Genomic DNA, 25,381 nt, shown 5'->3' with positions numbered 1-25,381 from the left:
TCCATGTATAGGTTACTAAGAACAGGTGAAAGAGGATTTCCCATTGCCATACCAAACTTCTGAGTGTAAAATTTATCATTAAATACAAATTTTGCATCAACAATGCAAAGTTTAATAAGTTTAATGATATTAGGAACTTGCAATGGTAAATCATAATTAACGAGTTCTTCAGATAAGAAACTTAATAAATCATCAACAGGATCTTTTGTAAACAAAGAAGTAACATCAAAATTAACCATGTTAAAATCATTTAAGTCAATCAAGGAGCTTAATTTATGTATGTATGTATACGGAGAGATGTGTGTGTACTCACCTAGTTGACCTAGTTGAGGTTGCGGGGGTCGAGTCCGAGCTCCTGGCCCCGCCTCTTCACTGATCGCTACTAGGTCACTCTCCCTGAGCCGTGAGCTTCATCATACCTCTGCTTAAAGCTATGTATGGATCCTGCCTCCACTACATCGCTTCCCAAACTATTCCACTTACTGACTACTCTGTGGCTGAAGAAATACTTCCTAACATCCCTGTGATTCATCTGTGTCTTCAGCTTCCAACTGTGTCCCCTTGTTACTGTGTCCAATCTCTGGAACATCCTGTCTTTGTCCACCTTGTCAATTCCTCTCAGTATTTTGTATGTCGTTATCATGTCCCCCCTATCTCTCCTGTCCTCCAGTGTCGTCAGGTTGATTTCCCTTAACCTCTCCTCGTAGGACATACCTCTTAGCTCTGGGACTAGTCTTGTTGCAAACCTTTACACTTTCTCTAGTTTCTTCACGTGCTTGGCTAGGTGTGGGTTCCAAACTGGTGCCGCATACTCCAATATGGGCCTAACATACACGGTGTACAGGGTCCTGAATGATTCCTTATTAAGATGTCGGAATGCTGTTCTGAGGTTTGCTAGGCGCCCATATGCTGCAGCAGTTATTTGGTTGATGTGCGCTTCAGGAGATGTGCCTGGTGTTATACTCACCCCAAGATCTTTTCCCTTGAGTGAGGTTTGTAGTCTCTGACCCCCTAGACTGTACTCCGTCTGCGGCCTTCTTTGCCCTTCCCCAATCTTCATGACTTTGCACTTGGTGGGATTGAACTCCAGGAGCCAATTGCTGGACCAGGTCTGCAGCCTGTCCAGATCCCTTTGTAGTTCTGCCTGGTCTTCGATCGAGTGAATTCTTCTCATCAACTTCACGTCATCTGCAAACAGGGACACCTCAGAGTCTATTCCTTCCGTCATGTCGTTCACAAATACCAGAAACAGCACTGGTCCTAGGACTGACCCCTGCGGGACCCCGCTGGTCACCGGTGCCCACTCTGACACCTCACCACGTACCATGACTCGCTGCTGTCTTCCTGACAAGTATTCCCTGATCCATTGAAGTGCTTTCCCTGTTATCCCTGCTTGGTCCTCCAGTTTTTGCACCAATCTCTTGTGTGGAACTGTGTCAAACGCCTTCTTGCAGTCCAAGAAAATGCAATCCACCCACCCCTCTCTCTCTTGTCTTACTGCTGTCACCATGTCATAGAACTCCAGTAGGTTTGTGACACAGGATTTCCCGTCCCTGAAACCATGTTGGCTGCTGTTGATGAGATCATTCCTTTCTAGGTGTTCCACCACTCTTCTCCTGATAATCTTCTCCATGATTTTGCATACTGTACATGTCAGTGACACTGGTCTGTAGTTTAATGCTTCATGTCTGTCTCCTTTTTTAAAGATTGGGACTACATTTGCTGTCTTCCATGCCTCAGGCAATCTCCCTGTTTCGATAGATGTATTGAATATTGTTGTTAGGGGTACACATAGCGCCTCTGCTCCCTCTCTCAATACCCATGGGGAGATGTTATTTAGCCCCATTGCCTTTGAGGTATCTAGCTCACTCAGAAGCCTCTTCACTTCTTCCTCGGTTGTGTGCACTGTGTCCAGCACTTGGTGGTGTGCCCCACCTCTCCGTCTTTCTGGAGTCCCTTCTGTCTCCTCTGTGAACACTTCTTTGAATCTCTTGTTGAGTTCTTCACATACTTCACGGTCATTTCTTGTTGTCTCTCCTCCTTCCTTCCTTAGCCTGATTACCTGGTCCTTGACTGTTGTTTTCCTCCTGATGTGGCTGTACAACAGTTTCGGGTCAGATTTGGCTTTTGCTGCTATGTCATTTTCATATTGTCTTTGGGCCTCCCTTCTTATCTGTGCATATTCGTTTCTGGCTCTACGACTGTTCTCCTTATTCTCCTGGGTCCTTTGCCTTCTATATTTCTTCCATTCCCTAGCACACTTGGTTTTTGCCTCCCTGCACCTTTGGGTAAACCATGGGCTCATCCTGGCTTTTTCATTAATCCTGTTACCCTTGGGTACAAACCTCTCCTCAGCCTCCTTGCATTTTGTTGCTACATATTCCATCATCTCATTAACTGGCTTCCCTGCCAGTTCTCTGTCCCACTGAACCCCGTTCAGGTAGTTCCTCATTCCTGTGTAGCCCCTTTCTTGTAGTTTGGCTTCATTCGTCCTGGCCTTCCTGCTTCTCCCTCCACTTGTAGCTCTACTGTGTATTCGTGTGTGTGTGTGTGTGTGTGTGTGTGTGTGTGTGTGTGTGTGTGTGTGTGTGTGTGTGTTTGCGTATTTCAGGCCAAACTAATTAGCTATTTCATTTAAGAGTTTTTTGTGTGTATGAATTGTATTCTGTTATATATATTAAAGTATTTGGAAAAAAACTCGTCTATGAGCAATAATAAAATCAGAAACTTTTCTGTTTTCTTTCCGTCAGATTACCAACACCTACAGTACCTCCCATTGAGCTGATGCCCAAAATAGTTACTGACTGTGCTATCATCTGTGTGGTGGCCTTCACGGTGTCCTTCTCTAAGGCGAGAGGCTTCGCAAAGAGACACCACTATAAAGTTGACGGCACTCAGGAACTTTATGCTCTGGTAAGACCAGTTCTTGACCCTACTACTGTCTCTTCTTAAAAATAGTTAAAAATATGTTAAATATATGTACTAATGCACAAAATCTAACTGCTTGGTACATCAAAGTTGATTGATTTTGTAATAATTACTGCAAAAGGAACAAGAATAAAAATCTTTTTCTAAGTTATTTTTACAATAAATCTGACATTTCCACGAGTGTTGCCGGGTACGGTTTTTCTTTGAGATTGATAAGATCCATTGTGCTTATTTACATAGTTAAAGTTAAAGTAGATATATTTCTATTGTATTTGAGGTTATGTAAGACCAAATCTTGTTGTCTCTGCTCTTTTGTATTGGAAGTTACGAAAGACTCGTCTATATTCTTGTGTGTTTTGTTGTCTATGCAGACGCAAAATTTTACCGCAGGTTTTAGCATACTACCTACTGTTCTGTTCCATTTTTAACCATTTTATTGCATATACATGTTTCACTTCCGTTCATCATCACATACGTTTCATTCTCCTATGTGCTGATTAATTGTGTATTGTTCTGGTCACGGTATTGTGCCTTTTTGTCTTGTTCATGGTTGTACTTAAGTTGTCATCGTGTCAACCATTTTTTCCTCCAGTCTGTCAATGAGGTTATCATCCATATAATACATTTTTCATTAATCTGTCATGTCTCTAATCGCATATTTTTAAGTATACCAAGCTGAATATGAACTGACTACTATAAAATTATTGATATATAATTTTTCATAATCCCTCTTGGAGTCTATTTTATCTGGTATTTTCAAGGTTAGCTTAGGTAAGATTGGTTAGGAAACAGGACAATTGTTTCCTCACGCGGGTTTTAGTCATATAATAACCCTCCACTGGAGCTTTTGGTCATCTGACCGAAGCCTTCCACTGGTATTTTCAAGATCTTATCACATAATTTATATTTTTCGTCATTTCTTAGTCATCGTAATTTATTTTATGATAGTGGGTGGCTCATTCCTCAAGATTTTAATGCCTTATAAGGTGATAAGGTGGATTACATATGCTAGACATAGCTAGTGTATGGCTCATGTCTCATGCGCTACAGCCACACCAGGCTTGTAGCATCCACCTACACTTACACACCAGGCTTGTAGCGCCAACCTACACTCACACACAAGGCTTGTAGCAACCACCTACATTTTCACAGCAGACTTGAAGCATCCACCTTCACTCACACACCAGGCTTGTAGCACCCACGTTCATCCACACACCAAGTTTGTAGCGCCCTCATATACTCCCACACCATGTTTATAGCACCCACCTACACTCACACACCAGGCTCGTAGCACCCACCTTCATCCACACACCTAGCTTGTAGCACCCACCTACACTCACACACCATGATTGTAGCACCCACCTACACTCACACACCAGGCCTGTAGCACCCACCTACACTCCCACACCAGGCTTGCAGCACTCACTCGCCTACGCTCATACACCAGGCTTGTAGCACCCACCTATACTCCAACACCATGCTTGTTGCAAACACCTCCACTCACACAGAAGGCTTGTAGCACCCTCCAACACCAGGCTTGTAGAATACAACTACACTCAAACCAGGCTTGTAGCACTCACATACACCAGGCTTATAACACCTACCTACACTCACACACCAAACTTGTAGCATCCACCTACACTCACACATACGACTTGTGGCACCGATCTACAGTCCCACACCAGGCTCGTACCTACATCCCACACCTACCTATATCCACACACCAGGCTTGTAGCACCTACCCATACTCCCACACAAGGTTTGTAGCACCCACCTACATTCACACACTAGACCTGTATACTCACCAGGCTTGTAGCACCAGTCAACACTCATATTCCAGGCTTGTAGCTCCCACCTACACTAACACACATAGATTGTAACACCCATCAACACTCACATACCAGGCTTGAAGCATCCACCTACACTCACACACAAGGCTTGTAGCACCCACCTAAATTCCCATACCAGGCTTATAGCACCCAACTACAGTCACACAAAGCTTGTAGCACCCACTCACACACACACCAGGCTTGTAGCATCCACTTACACTCACACACCAGGGTTGTAGCGCCCACTTACACTCACACATCAGGCTTGTAGCATCCACTCACACTCACACACCAGGCTTGTAGCATCCACTTACATTCACACACCAGGCTTGTAGCATCCACTTACACTCGCACATCAGGCTTGTAGCATCCACTTACACTCGCACATCAGGCTTGTAGCATCCACTTACACTCACACACCAGGCTTGTAGCATCCACTTTCTCTTACATATCAAGCTTGTAGCATCCACTTACGCTCACACATCAGTCTTGTAGCATCCACTTACACTCACACACCAGGCTTGTAGCATCCACTTACACTCACACACCAGGCTTGTAGCATTCACTTACACTCACACATCAGGCTTGTAGCATCCACTTACACTCACACACCAGGCATGCAGCATCCACTTACACTCACACACAAGGCTTGTATCATCCATTTACACTCACACACCAGGCTTGTAGCATCCACTTTCTCTAACACATCAAGCTTGTAGCATCCACTTACACTCACACACCAGGCATGCAGCATCCACTTACACTCACACACAAGGCTTGTAGCATCCACTTACACTCACACACCAGGCTTGTAGCATCCACTTACACTCACACACCAGGCTTGTAGCATTCACTTACACTCACACATCAGGCTTGTAGCATCCACTTACACTCACGCACCAGGCTTGCAGCATCCATTTACACACACATCAGGCTTGTATCATCCATTTACACTCACACATCAGGCTTGTAGCATCCACTTTCTCTAACACGTCAAGCTTGTAGCATCCACTTACACTCACACACCAGGCTTGTAGTATCCACTTACACTCACACAGCAGGCTTGTAGCATCCACTTACACTCACAAACCAGGCTTGTAGCATCCACTTACACTCACACACCAGGCTTGTAGCATCCACTTACACTCACACATCAGGCCTGTAGCATCCACTTACACTCACACATCAGGCTTGTAGCATCCACTTACACTCACACACCAGGCTTGTAGCATCCACTTACACTCACACACCAGGCTTGTAGCATCCACTCACACTCACACATCAGGCTTGTAGCATCCACTTACACTCACACATCAGGCTTGTAGCATCCACTTACACTCACACACCAGGCTTGTATCATCCACTTACACTCACACATCAGGTTTGTAGCATCCACTTACACTCATACATCAGGCTTGTAGCATCCACTCACACTCATACATCAGGCTCGTAACATCCACTTACACTCACACATCAGGTTTGTAGCATCCACTTACACTCACACACCAGGCTTGTAGCATCCACTTACACTCACACATCAGGCTTGTAGCATCCACTTACACTCACACACCAGGGTTGTAGCATCCACTTACACTCACACATCAGGCTTGTAGCATCCACTTACACTCACACACCAGGCTTCTAGCATCCACTTACACTCACACACCAGGCTTGTAGCATTCACTTACACTCACACATCAGGCTTGTAGCATCCACTTACACTCACACATCAGGCTTGTAGCATCCACTTACACTCACACATCAGGCTTGTAGCATCCACTTACACTCACACATCAGGCTTGTAGCATTCACTTACACTCACACATCAGGCTTGTAGCATCCACTTACACTCACACATCAGGCTTGTAGCATCCACTTACACTCACACATCAGGCTTGTAGCATCCACTTACACTCACACATCAGGTTTGTAGCATCCACTTACACTCACACACCAGGCTTATAGCATCCACTTACACTCACACACCAGGCTTGTAGCATTCACTTACACTCACACATCAGGTTTGTAGCATCCACTTACACTCACACATCAGGCTTGTAGCATCCACTTACACTCACACATCAGGCTTGTAGCATCCACTTACACTCACACACCAGGCTTGAAGCATCCACTTACACTCACACATCAGGCTTGTAGCATCCACTTACACTCACACACCAGGCTTGTAGCATCCACTTACACTCACACATCAGGCTTGTAACATCCACTTACACTCACACACCAGGCTAGAAGCATCCACTTACACTCACACATCAGGCTTGTAGCATCCACTTACACTCACACATCAGGCTTGTAGCATCCACTTACACTCACACATCAGGCTTGTAGCATCCACTTACAGTCACACATCAGGCTTGTAGCATCCACTTACAGTCACGCACAAGGCTTATGAATGAGAGAGTTTCCTTAAGGGAGGAGAAGAGGCCTAAATGTAGTAGTCGCTATCTCACAGTACCTCGATTAAAAATAATAATCATAACAATACAAGTACACAGTACACGGTACAACTGATAAAGACATAGTTGATAACACTGACATACGGTATGAAAGAGCTTTTCTGGCAACTTAGGTTAATCTTGTCACCCAGGATGCCACCCGGAATAGGCGGCTAACACCCAGGTACCTACCTACCGCTACGTGAACATGGGCAGTAGGTGTAAGATATCTAACACCCAAGTACCTACTTACTGCTAGGTGAACAGGGACAGCAGGTGTAAGGTAACTAACAACCAGGTACCTACTTACAGCTAGGCGAACAGGGACAGCAGGTATAAGGTGACTAACACCCAGGTACCTACTTACTGTTAAGTGATCAGGTGTAAAGAAACATTTACAAAGATAGATAATAGGAACCTCCAGTACAAGGGATGCCATGTCATTTATAATCTTTTTAAATCACTTGTTTTCTCTAGGCCGGAATACTGTTGTACATTAACAGCGCCATTCAAGGCAGGTTGAATCACAGATCTAGAGAATGTACAGAGAACCTTCAATGAACGTCTAAGTTTAGTCAGACACCTTAATTGATGCAAATGTTCGAAGCCACTTGACCTATACTCCCTGAAGCGCAAACGATAAAGGTACATGATAATTTACACATGGAAAATCCTACTGGAACTGGTCTCAAATCTTAACACAGAAATCATTCCCTATGAAAGCAAAAGACTAGGCAGACGGTGCAACATACGTACCACCAATGAAAAGTAGGGGCACCATTAGTACAACAAGAGAAAACACAATAAGTGCCCAGGGCCCAAGACTGTTCAACTGCTTCCCACCATGCATAAGGAGAATTACCAATATACCCCTCTCTGTCTTCAAGAAGGAGTTGGACAGATACCTAAAGTCTGTACCTGATCAGCTAGGCTGTGGTTCGTACGATTTACAATGTGCAGTCAGAAATAACAGCCTCGTTGATCAAGCCCTGATCTACTGGGATGCTGGGTCAAGGACTGGGCAGCGGGGGCGTTGACCCCCGGAACACCCGCCAGGTCGACGTTTACACTCGTGCCGGGATCAAACCCGTACTCTCAGTATGTGAGATAAGGGCGTTATTAAGCAAGCACCTCCTAGAAGTGGAGTCCTATACTGTCTGGAACCAGGCACTGTTCCCTACATAATATTACTGATATGACGTAACACTTAAAATTAAACAATCTTTATTCCGAAACGTTTCGCCCACTCAGGAGGCTTCTTCAGTCGAATGCAGAGGTTGTGACAGAAACAGTATAGATGTAAGAATGATGTAATCAATCTACTATCATCAAAGATGTAGCTTTGGGGTAGTCAGTCCCTCATATTCACATTCCTTTTTTTTTCAAAGAACATTTGTTGATACGTAATAAATTACATAAAAACATATTGAAATAATTGTTTTTACGTATGTACTTCCAGGGCACCAGTAACGTGGTTGGATCGTTCTTCGGCTGTGCTCCCATCGCTGTGTCACTGGCTCGCTCTCTCATACAGGAAGCTGCCGGTGGTAAGACACAGATAACTTCCTTCGTCTGTTGCAGCATCCTTTTGCTGGTTTTACTGTTTGTTGGGCCAGTCTTTGAAACTCTTCCAATGGTGAGTATACTGCTAAATAAACAGTTTCATTGTTAAGAATGAAGCTGATGAATTTTAATTGGGCATTTTGTAAGTCTTCTCAGCAAGCAGACGTTTTAGAATGTCTCGGTGTTAAAATTCCTATAATTATCATTTTTTATGAATACTTTAATGCATTCCCTTGAAGGAGTATTTTTTTACACATATTTTTTTCATAAAAGTAACACAAAAGTTTTCCCTAAGTTTACAACGCAACTTATCAACTAATACATACTTTATTCCTTCAATTTCTACTTTTTTTTACAGCCAATCTTATTTTATCAGATATTAATGCTCGTTCATGGCAATATTATATAAACTGAGAGTTGTATATCTTTCAGTGTATATACATCGAGAGGTGTATATACACTCTTCTGATAATCTTCTCCATGGCTTTGCATATTATGTATGTCAGTGACACTGGTCTGTAGTTTAGTCCTACGTGTCTGTCTCCTTTCTTAAAAACTGGGACTACAGTTGACGTCTTCCATACCTCAGGTAGTCGCCCTGTTTCAGTAGAAGTGTTGAAGATTGCTGTAAGTGGTACACAGAGCGTTTCTGCTCCCTCTCTCTCAGGACACAGAGAGATGTTGTACAGCCCCATCACCTTTGAGGTATCTAGTTCACTTAGCAGCCTCTTCTCCTCCTCCTCGGTTGTATGTATAGTGTTCATCACTAGATGGTTTACCCCACCACCCCGGCTTTCTGGAGTCGTTTCTGTCTCCACTGTAAATACGTTTTTAAATATCTTGTCTAGCTCTTTACAGACTTCTCGGTGGTTTCTTATGGTCTCCCTTCCTTCCTTCTTCAACCTGGTCTTTGACTGCTGCTTTCCTCCTGATGTAACTGTACAACAGCTTTGGGTCAGACTTGGCCTTCGCTGCTATGTCATTTTTTCTTATTGTCGCTGGGCCTCCCTCCTTATCTGTGCATATTCATTTCTGGCTCCTCGACTAATCTTCTTAGTTTCCTGGGTCCTTTGCCTTCTATACTTCTTCCATTCTCTAGCGCACTCAGTTTTGGCCTTTCTACACCTTTGGCCTTCTCATTATTTCTGTTGTCCTTGGGTACAAATTTCTCCTCTGCTCCTCTACATATTGTTGTCATATATTCCATCATATCATTTACAGATTTTCTTGCCAATTTTCTTTCCTATTGAACCTCGTGTAGAAAGTTCCACATGCCTGTGTAGACACCTCTTTTGTAGTTTGGCTTCGTTCATCCTGCCTTTCCTGCTTCCCTCTCAACTTGTAGCACTACTATGTATTCAAAGCTCAGGACCACGTGACCACTAGCTCTGATGGGCCTTTCATATGTGATGTCCTCAGTATCTAAACTACTCAAGGTGAATACAAGGACCAGTCTTGCTGGATTGTCCTCTCTTCTCTCTCTCTCTCTCTCTCTCTCTCTCTCTCTCTCTCTCTCTCTCTGGTAATGTCCCTAGCGCGTTGATGCATGAGGTTTTGCAGTACCACCTCCTTATCTTAGCCCTCCACGTTTCTGGGCCCCAGTGTGGCGACAGGTTTTCCCATTTAATTTCCTTGTGATTGAAGCCATCCTCAGCCAGTATCTTCGCCCTGCCCGCATGGGCCCTTTCGGCCACTTCAGCCAGTGTGTCAAACATCGCTCTGTTTCTCTCATCATATTCTTCCCTTGGGACCTCCATTCTGAAGTGTTCCTATTATGTAGTCCCTCGCTTCTCCTCTGCCTTCCATTGTTATCTCCTCAAAATTTCATTTTTTTTGATGATCAGTGCAACTCCTCCACCCCCTCTATTTCCTCTGTCTTTCCTCTGGATCCGATATCCAGTTGGAAAGATGGCATCTGTTATTATTCCTTTGAGCTGTGAGCTTGGTTTCTGTGAGAGCTATGATGTCTGGTGGTGCCTCTGTGATTCTTTCGTGTCACTCCTCCCACTCATTCGTTATTCCATCAGCGCTGGTGTACCAAACCTTCAGTTTCCTCTCCAGCACTGTATTCTGGGGAATTTGTGGGGGCTGAGGAAGTGCGAGATCTGGCATGGTGCTATGTGGTTCTACCGAGTTGAGTTGGGTGGGGTGTGTGAGTGTGGAGTGTGGTTTGTTTAGGGATAATATGTTTGGCTGTGGGGTTCTGTGGGTGGTTCTGTGGTTGTTTGAGCTTGTTACTTCACTGGACTCGGGTTGTCCCCTAATGACTCTAGCCTTCGATCTCTCATTCTTGCTCCTTTCGTCTCTGTGTCCTCTCAGCTTATATCATTCTATTCTTGTTTTGTCATGATCTAAGAACACTGTCCAGTTTGTTGTAGATTCTTAAAACCATTGTTTCTGCTGCAGGATCCTGCTCTGCACCGTTTCTAGAAAATCACTTGAACTGGCCGATGTCTCCCCCTCGAGTATCCCTCTGTTCTCGGAAAATTTATCAGCTCAGTTATGTCCTCCTCTCCTCTATGTGTTTGCTTGTGTGTGTGTGTGTGTGTGTGTGTGTGTGTGTGTGTGTGTGTGTGTGTGTGTGTGTGTGTGTGTGTGTGTGTGTGTGTGTGTGTACTCACCTAACTGTACTCACCTAATTGTGGTTGCAGGGGTCGAGACAGAGCTCCTGGCCCCGCCTCTTCACTGATCGCTAATAGGTCCTCTCTCTCTCTCTCTCTCTCTCTCTCTCTCTCTGCTTCTAGAGCTTTGTCATACCTCGTCTTATAGTTCCTGCCTCCACTACATCACTTGTTAGGCTATTCCACTTCCAGACGACTCTATGACTGAAGAAATACTTCCTAACATCCTTATGACTCGTCTAAGTCTTCAGCTTCCGATTATGACCCCTTGTTTCTGTGTCCCCTCTCTGGAACAACCTGTCTCTGTCTACCTTATCTATTCCACGCAGTATTTTGCATGTCATTTTCATGTCTGCCGTGACTCGCCTGTCCTCCAGTGTCGTCAGTCCGATTTCCCTCAACCTTTCTTCGTAGGACATAGCCCTGAGCTCCGGAACTAGCCTTGTTGCAAACCTTTGCACTTCTCTAATTTCTTGACGTGTTTGCCCAGGTGTGGGTTCCAAACTTGAGCTGCATACTCCAGGATGGGCCTGATGTACACAGTGTACAGTGTCTTGAACGATTCCTTACTAAGGTATATAGGTTTGGCAGGCGCCCGTATGCTGCAGCAGTTATCTGGTTGATGTGTGCCTCCGGAGACATGCTCGGTGTCATGGTCACCCCAAGATATTTCTCCTTGAGCGAGGTTTGCAGTCCTTGGCCACCTAGTCTATACTCTGTCTGCGGTCTTCTTTGCCCTTCTCCGATCTTCATGACTTTGCACTTGGCAGGGTTGAATTCAAGAAGCCAGTTGCTGGACCACGTGTCCAGTCTGTCCTAGTCTCTTCGAAGTCCTGCCTGGTCTTCATCTGATTTAATTCTCCTCATTAACTTCACATCATCTACGAACAGGGATACCTCTGAGTCTATCCTTTCCATCATGTCATTCACATATACCAGAAATAGCACTGGTCCTAGGACCGACCCCTGTGGAACCCTGTCCGTCACAGGTGCCCACTGTGATACCTCATATCGTACCATGACTCGTTGTTGCCTTCCTGTCAGGTATTCTCTGATCCATGTGTGTGTGTGTGTGTGTGTGTGTGTGTGTGTGTGTGTGTGTGTGTGTGTGTGTGTGTGTGTGTGTGTGTGTGTACTTACCTAGTTGTGGTTGCAGGGGTCGAGTCACAGTTCCTGGCCCCGCCTCTTCACTGACCGCTACTAGGTCACTCTCCCTGAACTGTGAGCTTTATCATACCTCATCCTAAGGCTATGTATAGATCCTACCTCCACTACATCGCTTCCCAGACTATTCCACTTCCTGACAACTCTGTGACTAAAGAAATACTTCCTAACATCGATGTGATTCATCTGAGTCTTCAACTTCCAACTGTGTCCCCTTGCTGCTGTGTCCAATCACTGGAACATTCTATCTCTGTCCACCTTGTCTACTCCTCTCAGTATTTTATATGTCGTTATCGTATCCCCCTATCTCTCCTATCTTCCAGTATCGTCAGGTCGATTTTCCTTAACCTTTCCTCGTAGGACATACCCCTTAGCTTTGGAACTAGTCTTGTTGCAAACCTTTGCACTTTCTCTAGTTTCTTTAGGTGCTTGGCTAGGTGTGGGTTCCAAACTGGTGCTGCATACTCCAATGTGGGCCTAACATACACAGTGTACAGGGTCCAGAACGATTCCTTATTAAGATGTCAGAATGACGTTCTTAGGTTTGCTAGGCACCCGTATGCTACAGCAGTTATTTGGTTGACGTGCACCTCAGGAGATACGCCAGGTGTTATACTCACCTTAAGATCTTTTCCATGAGTGAGAGTTGTAGTTTCTGGCCCCCTAGAGTGTACTCTGTCTGCGGTCTTCTTGGCCTTCCCCAGTCTTCATGACTTCGCACTTGGGGGGGTTGGACTCCAGGAGCCAGTTGCTGGACCAGGCCTGCAGCCTGCCCAGATCTCTTTGTAGTTCTGCCTGATCCTCGTGTGATTGGATTCTTATCATCAACTTCACATCATCTGCAAACAGGGATACTTCGGAGTCTATTCCTTCTGTCAAGTCATTCACAAATACCAGAAACAGCACCGGTCCTAGAACTGACCCCTGTGGAACCCCATTCGTCACAGGCGCCCATTCTGACACCTTGCCAAGTACTATGACTCGCTGTTGTCTTCCTGACAGGTATTCCCTGATCCACTGTAGTGCCTTCCCTGTTATCCCTGCCTGGTCCATCAGCTTCTGCACTAATCTCTTGTGTGGAACTGTATCAAACGCCTTCTTACAGTCTAAGAAAATGCAATCTACCCATTCCTCTCTCTCTCTTGTCTTACTGCTGTACCCTGTCATAGAACTCCAGTAGGTTTGTGACGGGATTTCCCATCCCTGAAACCGTGCTGGCTGTCGTTCATAATCTCATTCTTTTCTAGGTGTTCCACCACTTTTCTCCTGATAATCTTTTCCATGACTTTGCATACTATACACGTAAGTGACACTGGTCTGTAATATAATGTGTTGTGTCTGTCTCCTTTTTTAAAAATTGGGACTATATTTGCTGTCTTCCATACCTCATGTAGTCGCCCTGTTTCGATAGATGTGTTGAAAATTGTTGTTAAGGGTACACATAGAGCCTCTGCTCCCTCTCTCAGGACCCATGGAGAGATGTTTTCCGGCCACATTGTCTTTGAGGTATCTAGCTCACGTAGCAGCCACTTCACTTCATCGTCGGTTGTGTGTATTGTGTCCAACACTTGATGGTGTACCCCACCTCTCAGTCTGTCTGGAGTTCCTTCTGTCTTCTTTGTGTGTGTGTGTACTCACCTAGTTGAGGTTGCAGGGGTTGAGTCCTTGCTCCTGGCTCCGCCTCTTCACTGGTCGCTACTAGGTCACTCTCCCTGAACTGTGAGCTTTATCATACCTCTGCTTAAAGCTATGTATGGATCCTGCCTCCACTACATCGCTTCCCAAACTATTCCACTTCCTGACTACTCTGTGGCTGAAGAAATACTTCCTAACATCCCTGTGATTCATCTGTGTCTTCAACTTCCAACTGTGTCCCCTTGTTGCTGTGTCCCATCTTTGGAATATCCTGTCTTTGTCCACCTTGTCAATTCCTCTTAGTATTTTGTATGTCGTTATCATGTCCCCCTATCTCTCCTGTCCTCCAGTGTCGTCAGGTCGATTTCCCTTTACCTCTCCTCGTAGGACATGCCCCTTAGCTCTGGGACTAGTCTTGTCGCAAACCTTTGCACTTTCTCTAGTTTCTTTACGTGCTTGGCTAGGCTTGGGTTCCAAACTGGTGCCGCATACTCCAATATGGGCCTAACGTAGACGGTGTACAGGGTCCTGAATGATTCCTTATTAAGATGTCGGAATGTTGTTCTGAGGTTTGCTAGGAGCCCATAAGCTACAGCAGTTATTTGGTTGATGTGTGGCTCAGGAGATGTGTCTGGTGTTATGCTCACCCCTAGATCTTTTTCCTTGAGTGAGGTTTGTAGTCTCTGGCCCCCTAGACTGTTCTCCGTCTGCGGTCTTCTTCGCCCTTCCCCAATCTTCATGACTTTCCACTTGGTGGGGTTGAACTCCAGGAGCCAATTGCTGGACCAGGTCTGCAACCTTTGTAGTTCTGCCTGGTCTTCGACCGAACGAGTTCTTCTCATCAACTTCACGTCATCTGCAAGCAGGGACACTTCGGAGTCTATTCCTTCCGTCAAGTCGTTCACAAATACCAGAAACAGCACTGGTCCTAGGACTGATCCCTGTGGGACCCCGCTGGTCACATGCACCCACTCTGACAACTCGCCACCTATCATGACGTGTTGCTGTCTTCCTGACAAGTATTCCCTGATCCATTGTAGTGCCTTCCCTCTTATCCCTGCCTGTTCTCCAGTTTTTTTGCATTAATCTCTTGTGTGAAACTGTGTCAAACGCCTTCTTACAGTCCAAGAAAATGCATTCTATTCACCCCTCTCTCTCTTGTCTTACTTCTGTCACCCTGTCATAGAACTCCAGTAGGTTTGTGACACAGGATTTACCGTCCCTAAAACCATGTTGGCTGCTGTTGATGAGATCATTCCTTTCTAGGTGTTCCACCACTCTTCTCCTGATAATCTTCTCCATGACTTTCCATACTATACATGTCAGTGACACTGGTCTGTAGTTTAGTGCTTCAAGTCTGTTCCCTTTTTTAAAAATTGGGACTACATTTGCTGTCTTCCATGCCTCAGGCATTCTCCGTGTTTAGATAGATGTGTTGAATATTGTTGTTAAGGGTACACATAGGGCCTCTGCTCCCTCTCTCAGGACCCATGGAGAGATGTTATCCGGCCTCATTGCCTTTCAGGTATCTTGCTCACTCAGAAGCCTCTTCACTTCTTCCTCGGTTGTGTGTACTGTGTCCAGCACTTGGTGGTGTACCCCACCTCTCTGTCTTTTTGGAGCGCCTTCTGTCTCCTCTGTGAACACCTCTTTGAATCTCATGTTGAGTTCATCACTTACTTCACTGTCGTTTCTTGTTGTCTCTCCTCCTTCCTTCCTTAGCCTAAGTACCTGGTCCTTGAGTGTTGTGTGTGTGCGTGTGTGTGCGTGCGTGTGTGTGTGTGTGTGTGTGTGTGTGTGTGTGTGTGTGTGTGTGTGTGTGTGTGTGTGTGTGTGTGTGTGTGTGTGTGTGTGTGTGTGTAGTGGCAGGTTCTACGCTATGTAATCTAGCCAACCTGGTTTATCTTGTATTATCTTACAAGCAACATTTCTGCAAGCTTCCAGTGTTGTGTGGTGGGAGGGAACGACTCTTGTGTGTATGACTTCTAACTTGTCAGAGTTTGTGTAGCAAACATTTCTCATATATAAGCTTGTCTGCGTTTTAAAGAGTGAAATGTACGTAATTTACATGATAAAGAAATATTAACGTATAATATTGCATAATATTGTTGTGTAGTAGGTTGGTAGACAGCAACCACCCAGGGAAGTACTACCGTCCTGCCAGATGACTGTGAAGCAGAAACCTGTAACTGTTTTACATGATGATAGGAATGCTGGTGTCTTTTTCTGTCTCATAAACACGCTAGATAACAGGGATATCTTGCTACTCCTACTTACACTTTGGTCACACTTCACAGACACGCACATGCATATATATATACATACATCTAGGTTTTTCTCCTTCTTCTAAATAGCTCTTGTTCTTCTTTATTTCTTCTATTGTCCATGGGGAAGTGGAAAAGAATCTTTCCTCCGTAAGCCATGCGTGATGTATGAGGCGACTAAAATGCCGGGAGCAATGGGCTAGTAACCCCTTCTCCTGTAGACATTTACTAAAAAAGAGAAGAAGAAAAACTTTATAAAACTGGGATGCTTGAATGTGCGTGGATGAAGTGCGGATGACAAGAAACAGATGATTGCTGATGTTATGAATGAAAAGAAGTTGGATATCCTGGCCCTAAGCGAAAAAGAGCTGAAGGGGGTACGGGAGTTTCGGTGGGGGGAAATAAATGGGATTAAATCTGGAGTATCTGAGAGAGTTAGAGCTAAGGAAGGGGTAAAGGTTGGATGCGAAAAGTGGGTCATAATAAGCGTGTATGCACCTGGAGAAGAAAGGAATGTAGAGGAGAGAGAGATTTTGGGAGATGTTAAGTGAATGTATAGGAACCTTTGAACCAAGTGAGAGAGTAATTGTGGTAGGGGACCTCGAATGCTAAAGTAGGAGAAACTTTTAGAGAGGGTGTGGTAGGTAAGTTTGGGGTGCCAGGTGTAAATGATAATGGGAGCCCTTTGATTGAACTTTGTATAGAAAGGGGTTTAGTTATAGGTAATACATATTTTAAGAAAAAGAGGATAAATAAGTATACAAGATATGATGTAGGGTGAAATGACAGTAGTTTGTTGGATTATGTATTGGTAGATAAAAGACTGTTGAGTAGACTTCAGGATGTACATGTTTATAGAGGGGCCACAGTTATATCAGATCACTTTTTAGTTGTGGCTACACTGAGAGTAAAAGGTAGATGGGATACAAGGAGAATAGAAGCATCAGGGAAGAGAGAGGTGAAGGTTTATATACTAAAAGAGCAGGCAGTTAGGGTAAGATATAAACAGCTATTGGAGGATAGATGGGCTAATGAGAGCATAGGCAATGGGGTCGAAGAGGTATGGGGTAGGTTTAAAAATGTAGTGTTAGAGTGTTCAGCAGAAGTTTGTGGTTACAGGAAAGTGGGTGCGGGAGGTAAGAGGAGCGATTGGTGGAATGATAATGTAAAGAGATTAGTAAGGGAGAAAAAGTTAGCATATGAGAAGTTTTTACAAAGTAGAAGTGATGCAAGAAGGGAAGAGTATATGGAGAAAAAGAAAGAGGTTAAGAGAGTGGTGAAGCAATGTAAAAAGAGAGCAAATGAGAGAGTGGGTGAGATGTAATCAACAAATTTTGTTGAAAATAAGAAAAAGTTTTAGAGTGAGATTAACAAGTTAAGGAAGCCTAGAGAACAAATGGATTTGACAGTTAAAAATAGGAGAGGAGAGTTATTAAATGGAGAGTTAGAAGTATTGGGAAGATGGAGGGAATATTTTGAGGAATTGTTAAATGTTGATGAACATAGGGAAGCTGTGATTTCGTGAATAGGGCAAGGAGGAATAACATCTTGTAGGAGTGAGGAAGAGCCAGTTGTGAGTGTGGGGGAAGTTCGTGAGGCAGTAGGTAAAATGAAAGGGGGTAAGGCAGCTGGGATTGATGGGATAACGATAGAAATGTTAAAGCAGGTGGGGATATAGTTTTGGAGTGGTTGGTGCTATTATTTAATAAATGTATGGAAGAGGATAAGGTACCTAGGGATTGGCAGAGAGCATGCATAGTTCCTTTGCATAAAGGCAAAGGGGACAAAAGAGAGTGCAAAAATTATAGGGGGATAAGTCTGTTGAGTATACCTGGTAAAGTGTATGGTAGAGTTATTATTGAAAGAATTAAGAGTAAGACGGATAATAGGATAGCAGATGAACAAGGAGGCTTTAGGAAAGGTAGGGGGTGTGTGGACCAGGTGTTTACAGTGAAACATATAAGTGAACAGTATTTAGATAAGGCTAAAGAGGTCTTTGTGGCATTTATGGATTTGGAAAAGGCGTATGACAGGGTGGATAGGGGGGCAATGTGGCAGATGTTGCAGGTGTATGGTATAGGAGGTAGGTTACTGAAAGCAGTGAAGAGTTTTTAGGAGGATAGTGAGGCTCAAGTTAGAGTATGTAGGAAAGAGGGAGATTATTTCCCAGTAAAAGTAGGCCTCAGACAAGGATGTGTGATGTCACCATGGTTGTTTAATATATTTATAGATGGGGTTGTAAGAGAAGTAAATGCGAGGGTCTTGGCAAGAGGCATGGAGTTAAAGGATAAAGAATCACACATAAAGTGGGAGTTGTCACAGTTGCTCTTTGCTGATGACACTGTGCTCTTGGGAGATTCTGAAGAGAAGTTGCAGAGGTTGGTGGATGAATTTGGAAGGGTATGCAAAAGAAGTAAATTAAAAGTGAATACAGGAAAGAGTAAGGTTATGAGGTTAACAAAAAGATTAGGTGATGAAAGATTGGATATCAGATTGGAGGGAGAGAGTATGGAGGAGGTGAATGTATTCAGATATTTGGGAGTGGACGTGTCAGCGGATGGGTCTATGAAAGATGAGGTGAATCATAGAATTGATGAGGGGAAAAGAGTGAGCGGTGCACTTAGGAGTCTGTGGAGACAAAGAACTTTGTCCTCGGAGGCAAAGAGGGGAATGTATGAGAGTATAGTTTTACCAACGCTCTTATATGGGTGTGAAGCATGGGTGATAAATGTTGCAGCGAGGAGAAGGCTGGAGGCAGTGGAGATGTCATGTCTGAGGGCAATGTGTGGTATGAATATAATGCAGAGAATTCAAAGTTTGGAAGTTAGGAGGAGGTGCGGGATTACCAAAACTGTTGTCCAGAGGGCTGAGGAAGGGTTGTTGATGTGGTTCGGACTTGTAGAGAGAATGGAGCGAAACAGAATAACTTCAAGAGTGTATCAGTCTGTAGTGGAAGGAAGGAGGGGTAGGGGTCCGCCTAGGAAAGGTTGGAGGGAGGGGGTAAAGGAGATTTTGTGTGCGAGGGGCTTGGACTTCCAGCGGGCATGCGTGAGCGTGTTTGATAGGATTGAATGGAGACAAATGGTTTTTAATACTTGACGTACTGTTGGAGTGTGAGCAAAGTAACATTTATGAAGGGATTCAGGGAAACCGGCAGGCCAGACTTGAGTCCTGGAGATGGGAAGTACAGTGTCTGCACTCTGAAGGAGGGGTGTTAATGTTGCAGTTTAAAAGCTGTAGTGTAAAGCACCCTTCTGGCAAGACAGTGATGGAGTGAATGATGGTGAAAGTTTTTCTTTTTCGGGCCACCCTGCCTTGGTGGGAATCGGCCATTGTGTTAAAAATAATAAAATAAAAATATTGCGTCACGCTAAGGAGCTGTCAATATTTTTTTTTCTTATTTCAGTGTGTGCTCTCTTCCATTACTTTAGTGGCATTAAGAGGAACGTTCCGGCGAATCAATGACTTGAGGAACGTGTGGCCCGTGTCTAAGATTGATGCTATGATGTGGATTATATCTTTTCTTGGTGTGGTTATCGTTGACATTGATTACGGCCTCTTGATCGGCGTACTAACCTCCATGTTGATCCTCATGGGGCGTTCTCAAAAGCCCAAAACTGCTCGTCTGGGTCGCGTTCCGAGCACTGACGTATATTTAGACGTCAACCAGTATTTTGTGGTAAGTTTTTATATTGGTTTAGAACCAACTTGTCGGTATTTGTTACCAAGGTTTATACCAAGTTCTTATATTAATATAAATATGTAATAAGAAGCATTCTCATTTAATTATATATATAACTAACAAAAAAGGCACAATACCGTGACTGGAACAATACATAAATAATCCGCATATATGCGGGTTATTTGTGCATATGTAAAGTAAAAGGACACAAGTGCAACTAATGTGACATTTTATTGTGGCAACGTTTCGCTCTCCAGGAGCTTTGTCAAGCCTTATCAAAACCACCACTACCCAAAGCTACCCATGAATTTACTTCTGTACCCACGACGTGTCAACGGCTTTGAGGGGACTTGAGCTAGAGTTCGTCACGGCCACGCTAGCTGGAGATTCGTCTGTAGAAACTTGCATTTGTGGTCACAGTGGTGCCTATGCTAACCTTCCTATGGTGTAGAAATATACCTAGTTGGACGAATCTTATTGTGGCTAGCTGGTCCAGTGGCTAACGCGACGGTCTGGAGTTTTGAGACCCTCTGATCGCGAGTTCTATCCCCACCCGTGGTATGGTATGTTGATAGCAATTTTGAGAGAGTGTAACTACCGGACCTGTGTTGGATAGTGTTACTGACAGCAATAAGGGCAGCTTGTATGCACTTTCGCCGTCTTAAATCGTCTTCCTTGATCACTAGTTTAGCCTCACTGAATGAGGTGTCCAACATCGTCCCTATGTTGAACACACGCGTTTTTACGGTCATCATTGCTGCAAGTATTTTTGTGTTCTTTGATCCTAATGTCCAGAGATCTGGCTGTTTCCCTAACATATACTTTTTCACACGCCCCACATGGTATGTTGCATACTCCTGAACTTGTGCCAGAGTCATTAGGATCAGAGAACACGAAAACGCTTGTGACAATAATGACCGCAAAAACGCGAGTGTTCAATATACGGACGATGTTGGACACCTCATGAAATTCAGTGAGGCTAAACTAGTGATTAAAGAAGACTATGCAAGATGGCGAAAGTGCATAGAAGCTGCCCTAACTGCTGTCAATAACACTATCCATCATAAGTCCGGTAGTTACACTATCGCAAAATTGCTATTCAACAAGATATTACCCATTTTGGAGACCTCTGTAACATGATGTCTAGATGAATGGTTCAGAGAACCGACAAGTTGTTGAATTAGACACATGTGCAACTCTTGGGTTGCACATGTGTCTAATTCAACAACGTGATGTCTACAGGTTCTTCTCTAACCCAACCTGTCTCACCACATTTATTACTACTCCCACTACTGCTGCTACTACTACTACTACTACTACTACTACTACTACTACTACTACTACTACTACTACTACTACTATTACTACTATTACTACTACTACTACTACTACTACAACCCACAAGACACTCCACCTAACTCCTGCCACTATATATACGCGTTTTCTTAGTTTTCTCTGTATTAGGACTGAAGAAGCCACTCGTGGCAAAACTTTTCCTTTAATAAATGTCCTGAACTGAACATAAGTGTCTATTTCCACATCTTGTCGGTATCACCATACCATTTCTCACCATTGTTATCAGGTTGTTGGAGACATGACGGGACCGGTGCAAATCTGTTCTTCCCTGAGTGTCGTTTTCTTTTATGACGAAAATTCTGCTATTCTTGTTTCTTAGTGGTTGTTAGAATTACGGTATATCACGCAAGAGTTGCTAATTCTAACACTAATTGTTTTATCAACAAGTTACCAAGTCCTAATTGACCTTTTATTACTAAGTTCAAAATTTACTGTACATATTTTTTTCTTGACAGACACTCGAAATTCCAACTGTGAGAATATTTCAGTTTTGCGGATCATTACACTTCGCAAATTGTGAATATTTCCGTCAACAACTGATATCTGTTACTGGCCTAGACCCGTACGTGATTGCTACCACCAAGTCCTTAGAACAAAAGTACCAGCAGATGCCAATAAGTTGTATCACCCCGTCGAGGAAGGTACGATTTACTTTTTTTTTTTTTTAGTTCAAATAGTAGACTGCAAGTTCTTAAAGGAACTTTTCCAAGAGTAACTTTATTTTTGCATTATTTATAAGTTTGTTTAGTGATGGTGTTTTTCGTCCCAGTTAAAGCTTGTTTAGTGATGATGTTTTTCTGCATTGCTTCGTTTGGATCCACTGAAAAAGTTAGTTCACATAGCTTAGCAATCATGTAACCTAAAAATTATTTTTTTTTCTTATTAGTTAAGATCAATTCTCAGATTAATTTAGAAGGCAGAGAGATGCTGACCAGCATGTTAGGTTAACTATAAAACATGTCAAGTCTTATGACTTAAAGAACCTTGTCTTTTTTAGGAGAGTTGCTTATGTAAGTAATTTTTCACTCTGTATATGTTTTCTCAAGTCATTTTCGCTCTGGTTGGAGCTTTGCAAAGTCATGTTTCGCTCTATGAAACATGATTTGTAAACAAGAGCGAAACAAGTCATGTTTTGCTCTTAGTAGAGCTTTAATTAAGTTTTATCAAGATTTTATAAAGTAATACACAGATGGAGAAACATAGTGCCTATGAATACCTAGTCTACAATTTGCGTCTTAGTCCGTATTAAACTTTACTAGAGTGATGATACAGGTCAGTACTGATGTAGGTTCTGGGCTTCTGGATGACGTCCCTTCATTATAGTTGTAATCAGAACCGAGACAATCTGAGAGACAATTTCTCCTCTCATAACAACACAAAGTCAATACTTATTATATAAATATTATATAAATATTATTAGTATTATAAAAAACACAGAAAATGCTGCAGTTTTCATGAGGCAACATGAGTGAGTCACTTAGTTAGTTTAAATAGTTTTATGTATATGATACTATAAGATAAATTGTCTAATGAGCTAAGAACTATACACACACATGACTTCTTCCTAGCTAGACTTAAGCCAACTTACAAATATAAATTATATTTACCACAAAAGAGAGTACTTACGTAATATAAGAGTCCATGGGATAGGTTACAAAATGCAGGCATATATCATTCTCGTCTTGCAGACGAGAATGATATATGCCTCTTAAAAAGGATATGTACTTGTAAACTAACTAAATATTTACGGTCAGTCTCTTGTCTTAATGAATCGTTGAAAACGATAAATTTATTTCTGCTGCTCTGAAAATTCTCATCCCCATAACCTTTAGAGGCCTTCAGTCGCCATTTTAAAATACCGTAATAGTTGACTTCAGAGAGCAGATGTTAAATGGTACAATGGCCTATGTATTCACGTATATTTTCAATGGCACCATGGCCTATGTATTCACATACATTCTCAATGGCACCTTGGCCTATGTATTCACATATATTCTTAATGTGGGACGAGTTTCATGCTTTTATTATTCAAATCAATATATTCACCCATCTGCTTTACTATTATATCTACTTAATTATGTATGCTGGTTTATTAATTTTACAGGGTGTGGAGTACCTGGTGATAGAGATGAGTGCTGTGAGTTACACAGACTCCAGCGGTGGTAATCTACTGTCTCAGCTGTCTAAGGAATACCAGGAGGCTGGTATTACTGTGTGTCTGGCTGCACTCTCAGGTATGTTGAGTGGTACGCACAGTGTAACGAATTCCGGAATGTCGGTATTACTATGCCTCTGACTGCACTCTCAGGTATGATGTCTGTTGTAATGATAATATTTAGTATATCACTTGATCAGAGTATACCAGACAATCAACCCTCATGTCAACCCTGGCTGCTAGCCAGGTGGAGCTCGAACCCATCACAGGTGAGTCCTAAAACTCACAGGCCAGTGCGCTAACCACTCGGCCAGTTGGATCAAATAAGATTATGATTTCCTGAATCACTGTAACAACTTAGTGTATCTCTGCTTCAACTTATAAATATAAACATAATTGACAACCTCTTAGGATCATCAAGTGCTTTTTAAGTAGAATAAAAATGGATGGTATAGCAAGAACAGAAAATTTCTAATAAAATAATGAACTACAATATAAATTAAAGTTCTAAGGAATGAAATGTACAAACCACGGAATGGGTGGGGAGTGAACCCATGGCATGTGAGTCCTAAATCTCCCCACAGCCACCTTGGGGGGAGATTTATCTGTAAAAACGCGCATTTGTGGTCACAGTGATGGCTCATGCTAACCTCCCTATGGCGTACAGAAATATTCCTAGTTGGATGAATCTTATTTGAGGCAGGTAAGTCTTAAAACTCCAGGCCAGTGACTTACACACTGGCATGGATCACTTAAGATTGACACTGACTGAGACTGACACTGGATTCACTTAAAGACTGACACTGACACGGACTGAGACTGACACCAGATTCACTTAAAGACTGACACTGCAATGAAAAATTGCTAAATATATATCAACTATCGTATGTACAAAGAAAAAACACCTTATCTCTTGGAATTGGAACGTGACTGTATTAAAGTAAGTGTAAGTACTTACAAGTACTTGTAAGTACTAGCATAGATTAATTACATAAGAACATAAGAAAGAAGGAACACTGAAACAGGCCTACTGGCCTATGCGAGGCAGCTCCAATTCTCCCACCGGCTTAAGCCAATGCCTTGACCTAGTGAGGTCAGACACGTCACTTAGAGAGGAGCACGGCGTCCGGCCTAGTAGCACAAGCTAGTTAGGTCCAACTCACACCCACTCATGTATTTATCAAACCTATTTTTAAAACTACACAACGTCTTAGCGTCTATGACGGTATTCGGGAGTTTATTCCACTCATCCACAACTCTATTATCAAACCAGTGCTTTCCTATATCCTTCCTGAATCTGATTTTTTTCCAATTTAAAGCCATTGCTGTGAGTCCTGTCTATGTTAGATATTTTTAGCAGGCTATTTACATCCTCTTTATTAATTCCTGTTTTCTATTTTTACACCTCAATCATATCCCCCCTAATTCTACGCCTTTCTAGAGAGTGCAGATTCAGGACCCTCGGTCTATCCCCATAGGGAAGATTTCTAATACATGGGATCAACTTTGTCATCCTCCTTTGTACGTTTTCCAAAGCATTTATATCCATTCTGTAATACGGTGACCAAAACTGTGCAGCATAATCTAAATGAGGCCTAACCAGATATATAGAGTTGAGTTCTTCTATTATTTATACTTCTTGCTATGAAGCCAAGGATTCTGTTAGCTTCATTGCGAACACTAATGAACTGTTGCCTTGGTTTTAGATTATTACTAACCAGAACTCCT

At 43.1% G+C, this 25,381-nt stretch overlaps 1 protein-coding gene across 3 annotated transcripts in view; it reads left to right on the top strand.

Moving 5' to 3' along the window:
• LOC128684246 (prestin-like) overlaps nt 1–24,941 on the top strand; it is an 88,104-nt gene extending 63,163 nt beyond the window's left edge. Inside the window, exons 8-12 of one of the 3 annotated variants that reach the window (XM_070089556.1) lie at nt 2,751–2,913; nt 8,673–8,849; nt 19,867–20,139; nt 21,954–22,139; nt 23,603–24,941. In XM_070089556.1, coding sequence (XP_069945657.1) covers nt 2,751–2,913; nt 8,673–8,849; nt 19,867–20,139; nt 21,954–22,139; nt 23,603–23,794 — 991 coding nt within the window. In that variant the 3' untranslated portion in view covers nt 23,795–24,941. The remainder of the gene's footprint in view (nt 1–2,750; nt 2,914–8,672; nt 8,850–19,866; nt 20,140–21,953; nt 22,140–23,602) is intronic. The other 2 variants (XM_070089553.1, XM_070089548.1) reach the window with 2 other exon arrangements.
• Nucleotides 24,942–25,381: the final 440 nt, after the last annotated feature.

This window comes from Cherax quadricarinatus, chromosome 2 (genome assembly GCF_038502225.1).
Source record: "Cherax quadricarinatus isolate ZL_2023a chromosome 2, ASM3850222v1, whole genome shotgun sequence".
NCBI lineage: Eukaryota > Metazoa > Arthropoda > Malacostraca > Decapoda > Parastacidae > Cherax > Cherax quadricarinatus.
The sequence above is the reverse complement of the archived record's forward strand: the minus strand, read 5'-3'. Positions and strand labels throughout refer to the sequence as shown.